The following is a 7128-nucleotide window of genomic DNA, read 5'->3' as shown; positions in this document are numbered from 1 at the left end:
ATCCCGGCTAAACAGGCCATTTCATCACGTTTCGTTTCCTTGTGCCTCGTTACGTCCTCCCTTTTCTCTTACTATCTTATTCTTTCACGCCCGTTTGTATCCTTATCCTCTCTCTAACTTTCCACCGTATACTCCTCTTACTGTTTTCCTACGGGCCTACATTCTCCAACACACCGCGTAAGTACTTTACTCAGGACGCGTGTTTTTATCCGTAGGTCGCTTTGGAAGCTCGTTTCAGGACGTTCGAGATCGACGTGGGAAAAGTTTCGCTCGGTATTCGAGAAGCAATTAAACACGTTCAACCGAGAATACTCGAGAAGTGAAAATCGTCGAATTGGATGCTAAGTTAAATCTTGGCAATTATCATGCGCGTACGTTTTGTCGCGAAGTCGAAGGTGACGATAAGAGGGGAACCTGGATAGCGTTCGAATCGATGCTCCGATTGAAAAGAGATTCAAAGTTAGGACGAAGAAAGCTTACATAGAAAATAGCGTTTCTTTGAATGGTCGCAGCATCGCGGTACGATGTTTAATCTGAAAACGAAGAAAACGTTACGTACGGTTTTTATAACAATAAGCGGTATTATCATTGAAAATACGAAGCGAGATAAAGTAAGTCGGTTCCACACTCTGTTATCAGGCTCGTTCTCCGATCGTTTCACCTATTGCGAACGTACTTTCGCGTTACGAAAATATTGACCTACATCAACTTAGCACCTGTAAAACCATTCCGCGTACCAGTCGAGATGTTAACGCTACCAGGTAAAATCTCGCGTTCCTTTGGCGGATCATCGAACCCAATGAACCGAATGATTTTACGCGAGGAAAAATCAATTTGTTCAACCCTTGAAAGCTCAACGAAGAATAAAAAAAAATGTCCTAATTCTTTTTCACAAAGTAACTGGTACAAGCCTCCAGTAATCTACTTTTGTGTTAGAAAATAAGTTGTTACAAACAAATGAACTAGATATCGTTTTTACTTATTCTCTTTTCATTTAATTGAACTTTCCAGGGACTGACAAGAGGAAAGATGGTAATAATGGAAGAAGATGGAAGGATTTACTCACTCGTTGCGTGAGACGTCTCGCAGAGAAGGACGACGACGAGTAATCCACCCACGAGGAGCGTAGCCAGGAAGAGAGATCCCGAGCTGTAGCCCATCACGGCATCACTACTGATGTTCTAACCTTCGCAGTAATCCTCACCGAAGCACCGTGATTTGATCACGAACGACTGGTCCTTTTTCCAGTTTAACTCTCGAGTATGACACTGTCACTTGGTAAACACCCGGCTGTCACCCGTGGCGGTGGATCCACTCGAGTTGCGACCACGTCGACGTACAGTCCAGCATCGGCGGAGCAACGCTGTTCTTCTCTCACGAGAATCCCAGAATTTACTACGCGTCACATGGCGTCGTCAACTTTTCACGTGCATCGTATCTCAGCTATGTTTTCGCTTGTTTCTCCCTCCTTGTACCACCGAACTTTAACTCGGACGTTTAACCGATTCGTCACTTTGTCACTCGATCGTGCTTCATCGGAGTCTCGTCGTCGTATTAATCCCCGAATACTGACGATCTCCACTCGTCACATTCACGATCATCGTTTTACGCGAATTCTGTAAATCCGTGGAAAAGATACTTTACAGATTCGATATCGATTCACAGGTAACCTGGTCGCTCGTTAAAAAGAATCACGACTCCCTCTCCTCATTCTCTCCCCCCGTTCTTTCTTCCCGATTCCCCGGTGAACTCCACCAAAAATCCACTTCCCTATCTTTCCGTTCGCAATTAGAATTCAATATGAATTCCTATTCAGCCCGATGAAAGCGCGAATCGTTCAGGTTTCTTTGTACGCGAGTTCTTTACGAGCTCCAAAGCAGCTGATGCAATTTCACTGAATGCATAGTGCCCGGCCAATTATCGGAGTTTAGGGGACCGACCGGTTGAATCTCCTCGGGCGGAACGTCGGCGAAGCGGACTTGTTAAACTTCGACACTAAAGCGCCCGTTGTAGGTGATGTAACTTAACGGCTAACTCAAGACGGCGGCCAAGGGGGAGGAGGTTCTGGATACGATAGAGAGGGGCTCGATCATCCGATGCTGAGTTTATTCGCGAAAGCTCACACGTCTAACGATTCGTTCCTGCCGTTCCTGCCAACTTTATGGGACTTTGCGATCTCTGTTCGAGGAAAGTTACCCCAGCCAACGGAACATCCCGAGTACTATCAAACGTCTCTACTCTCGCTGGATCCCGCTCGATTCCAAATAATTCTCACCGCGAGCAGCGATAGAGATTCGCGACAATATTGTCGCGATGCACGCGCTGGAAAATAATATCGAACCGTAGAGAATCTAATGGAGTGGTAGTCACTTAACGTTTGCTCACGGGATCGATGATTTACGTAGGATTCGAGACGGTGAAATAACGTCGTCGTTTCGAAGCGGAATCAGCCGTTTCGTCGCGAACGATTCGTACAAATCACGTATTTAGGCCGTGACACAAATCATCCGCGCGCGTTTCATGAAAACGTATGGCCTTTTAAATTGATCGCAACTGTGGATCGTTCGTATCCCCCCTCCTCTTTCGCCAACTGTTCGAGAGTACGCCACGTTCCAAGAGTCTCGGTTGTTAATGAAAAATTTCTCGACGCCGGAGCGCGTCCTCGAGCGTTTTTCGTCGGCGCGGAGGCCAATTTAAAGTTCGCGAGTCGATAAATCGACGCGGTTTACTCGTTATTCTCACTTGGTCGACACACCAGGTTCGTTGGTACACGGATACGTGTGAGAAAATAAAAAGAGAAACATCGGTGCGGAGTGTTGCAAGATTTGTATCGTCGAATGGGAACAATGCTAGGAGAGCCACGATGAAACTAAAGAAAGTAGATCGCGGAACGCATTTGCGGAAGCCGTATATCTTGCTATCGGTTTATTCCCACCTCTAATCATCGGTCCGCAAGCTGGCAACACAAAATCCCTTGTGCATATGCATCGAGCATTCGCTTTGTCCTGAATGCTTTACACACACACACACACACACACACATCCGTGAACCGCTTCTGCCGCACGGATTGTTCGATTTTCGCCGAAGAAAGAGTCCATTAACTTTTCGTTTGGGGAAATAGTTGGTGCACGAAAAATAGTCGTTCCCCTGGTGCCAGTTCCCGTCACGATTTTCCCGAGATGCTTTGCCTCGATTATTCCTTGGTAAAACCATTAACATCGATGAAAGAAAAGAGAAAGAGGAGAAGAAACGAGCGCGTACGTGTATATATACAGGAACGCGGATCGATAGCACGTGTCGTGAGCTTTGAAAAAATCATGTCTCGCGTGGAGGAATTTATAAAAAGGTGAAAATAAGCAAACGTACGAGAGCGCACGCGAGGATGAAACGACGAAAGGAAGCGGCGATAAATATAAAATGGACTAAGGTAGTCGAGGCACGTGGTACACCGTGCCACGGTGTTAGATATTAAATAAACGTCCACTCGGTGACAAAGGAAAACGATGATCATTTCCATTAAATGCCAGATGCCTGTCGCGAGTACAGGTACTCGGAACAAAAGCGCAGGCCGCTAAAGGGCCCCGACTTTTGATGGCTTCGAGAGTTCAAATATCATCACGCCCACGCACACACGTGCCCGGCAAAGTCGATCGACGAGCTCTTTCGTTGTCACCGGCAAAAGCGGAATTCCTGAAAACGGCGGATGGAGAGAAAAAAAAGAAGAGCGGCAGAGAGAGAGAGAGAGAGAGAGAGCGAGAGAGGAAGAAAGAGGGCAGTGCTTTGTTGCTCGAAAAAGACTAGCACGCCAGCGGTTTCAGCTGCACGTTCACTCTTTTACAGCCGTCCGCTTTCCAGACACATTCGTGACCCTTTTCTCCCTTCTAACTTCTTTCAGAAACATCGTTGCACTCGCTCCGTTCCCGCTGGTCACGAGCCCCCGCTACTCGCGGAATGCGTTGTCCCTAAACGTTCTACTCCCCGCTTTGACATATAAAAATAACAGAAAAAAAGAGAAGAAAGAAGAAAAATCAAAACGTCCAGCGTCGAACGACGTACCGGAACGAGACTGTTTTCGCTTATCTATTCCCCCTTGTGCTTGCAACCCTCGACAGACAGAAGGTGGAATCCGCAAAAAGGGAGGAAGAGGAACTTTTGTCGTTGATATCCGCGAGAACGTTAAACCGATCCACTGGACCGTCGATCGAGGATTAACGTGTGAGTGTGCAGGGTGCGATGGTGGTTTTCGCGTGCACGAGCTTGGTTCGCGACGACGACTGGAGCAGATGGAAAAGCTCGACGCGGTACGCGATACGAACACGCCTCGAGTGTACTCTCGGCTCTGGCTCTGCTTTCGGAACTGAGTCGAGAGAGAGAGCATCGTTGTGGAGTTTCGAGGGATTCAGAGCTGTGCTACCCCTACCCCCTACCACCGTACCGACCCCTGTCTCTCGGCAACCCGCGTGCTCCAGCACTCGTAGTTTTCCCCTGAGCCGGTATCCCCACCCAAGCCACAAAGATGTCCCCCACTATCGAAAGCATCGCCACCCCAGCCGCTGGTCGGCTGCGCGCTCGCGCCTCTACGCGCGCAGTCGAATCCAGTCGAATTCAGGCACGCGCGTCACCACCAACTCTCCGGATCTCCATCGGACCACATGCGACCTCGAAAATACACCTCGTTCTCTTTCCCTCCCCTTTTCTTTTTTTCTTCCCTCCCGCTTTTCCTTCTCCGTCGCGTTACGCTATGCATCACGGGTAAAGCTCGGACGGGGAGAGGGTGGTGGTGGTGGTGGTGGTGGTGCTCGATGCAACGTTCCTCGAGAAACACATTCCCTCCCGCACTGATCGAACGTGCGCGAGATTACCGGAGGATCTGGGAACACTTTTCTCGGGGAACACTTTGACAATGACAACTGTTGTCGCTGTGTTTCATAGGTGGTGCACAGAGGGAGGTTACTACAGCCGTGTATAATTACGTTGACAATGCTCTCCCGACGTAATATTGTCATGGTAATACCTAGGGAATGTTTAAAGTGGCGCCGGGGACGAAGTGTTAGGGTGGAAAGTATTTGCCGTAGCCTGTGTGGTACACCTGACCACTTAGGGGTTTTCGAGAGATTCTTTTCTCGTTAAAAATGCACGTCGGTTTGAAAAACAGAAGAAAAAGAAGAGAACACGTGTTCCACGTAAGGTAGATTTATGAAAAGGGGCATCTTCGTTCTTTCAACGATTACGTTGAATAATTTTCAACGACAAAGAGGATAATTAGGTGCTCCGTTTATGATAAGCCGTGCCCTGTAGAACGTTTTGAGAACGAGGTAAGTACCTGAGGAGAATGTGAACAGGAAGACAGCGAGAGGCGGTGTAAGGGGAGAAGAGACGCACCCTTGTAATTATTTCGAAAAACATAAAGCGCGTACGCGTAGGGATGCACGCCGCGTTATAACAGCGGAGTAATTAAATCTTCATAAACTTCTCAACTAGTTATTCGAAGCGAAGAATGGAGCAGCCCGGGAGGGGGATCATTTGAAATTAAGCTTCAACGATGGATCGAAGGGAAGAGACGGAGGACAGAGACGAATGCTCCGTTAAAAAATTACACGGGATTTTCTTTTGCGAACGGACAGATCGCAAAATAAGTTCGAGACAGGGGCAACCTTTTTGTTACGCGATCGGGAAACGAACCACCGGAAAGGACTTAACTCCAATCACGTCTGTGGAAAAACTCCGCGGCGTGCCTCTGGAGAACTATTTCCTATTTTACGGTATCCACGGGGTGCTATAAACAAGCCTTCGCCCAAGAATGAAAGGTATGAAAAGGGAACCGAATGCGAAGCCAGAAGAAGTCCCCGCGATAAAAAAAAACTTTTTGCTTAAAGTGTATGTCTCCGGCCATTCTCCCGTGATTCCCAACATTCACGATCGTTCTGAAAAGGGCGATACGTAACGATACAAAACCGCAGACGAGGCCTTCAAAGATGCGGCATAAACTTGGGGATTGTGTGCGCGCCTCCTGCTATCCCTCTGAATCATTCGTAGAAATCGCGCGGCCCATTGATACGTGCCGCTCGTTGTAGAAAATGAAACTGCCTGTTCCGCTGTCTTTATAATAGTATTTTTATAATATCGGATAAATTCCTGGCTCGTCGTATAAATACTCCGTCGTTCTCTCCACTTCCCGGCTGTTTATCGCGAAGTGGAATTATTGTCTACGGTGGATTAAGAAAGCCAGTTGGCAAGGATGCGCGCCGTTGAAAACGAAGTTAAGAAAACGCGATCCAGGGCAACGTGGATGATGAACTAAATCTCAGACGCGCTGGTTCACCGTGCACGTAAAGAATTCGGATACTTACAAATCGAAGTGTACGTAATTGAGAAAAGAAATATATTGCTGCAACAAGACCACTGCTACAGGATTACATTGGCAAAGTTTGAGAAAAGTCTGGCAACCTGTGTTGCAACATTTACGAAACAATTACGTGCAAAAGTTATAAAGCTATTCGTCTGGCGTATTCTAATCTTATCCGATACTTCAGCTTAGCCTCCCTTCGATAAACTTTAAAACAAGGAAACGGAAACGATTACGAAAGAAGAGGAAAACTGAAATTCCGACAAATATGTAACTCAGAGGGACGAAACTTTTCGCGACAACCTAATATAAAGGGACGATGTCCGAAACCGATCTACCTCGAATTCAATAAACGCTCGATGGAAGAAGATACGTCTGAAATCGATCGAGTTAATCTTTACACAGGTAGCCGGGGGAAAGAGCGAGAGAGAGAGAGAGAGAGGGAACCCTGTGATTTACGATATCCGGCGAAGGGTAAAACGTACAAGCGGGGGGTTGTCCAAACGGGTAGAGAGGCGAGCGTGTAGTTTTGCAAAAGCGTGCGATAAAGTTCGATGGTCCGCCCTTTTGTCAAAACAATGTGTGCCCCTCTGTGTGTCGCGTGTTCCTACTTCCGGCGTGCGGACGATAAAGTTCACCGATATTAACATCTTCGTCGGTGCTGTAATTTTCGCCCCCGGTCTGATATACTGCAGCGTTTCGTTGCGGCGGTACCCGTATTACGGCTAATATTTCTCTTCCCGTACAGAACGAAAATTGAGTACTTTATAAGGAGCTGGGAC

The 7128-nt window shown here is 47.5% G+C and overlaps 1 protein-coding gene across 1 annotated transcript in view; it reads right to left on the bottom strand.

The window, feature by feature from the left end:
* LOC108570898 (hemicentin-2) overlaps window positions 1-1160 on the bottom strand; it is a 378548-nt gene extending 377388 nt beyond the window's left edge. The window contains exon 1 of the mRNA XM_017932826.1: window positions 1067-1160. Coding sequence (XP_017788315.1) covers window positions 1067-1160 — 94 coding nt within the window. The remainder of the gene's footprint in view (window positions 1-1066) is intronic.
* Window positions 1161-7128: the final 5968 nt, after the last annotated feature.

This window comes from Habropoda laboriosa, unplaced genomic scaffold (assembly GCF_001263275.1).
Source record: "Habropoda laboriosa isolate 0110345459 unplaced genomic scaffold, ASM126327v1 scaffold90, whole genome shotgun sequence".
NCBI classification, from domain to species: Eukaryota; Metazoa; Arthropoda; class Insecta; order Hymenoptera; family Apidae; genus Habropoda; species Habropoda laboriosa.
The sequence above is the reverse complement of the archived record's forward strand: the minus strand, read 5'-3'. Positions and strand labels throughout refer to the sequence as shown.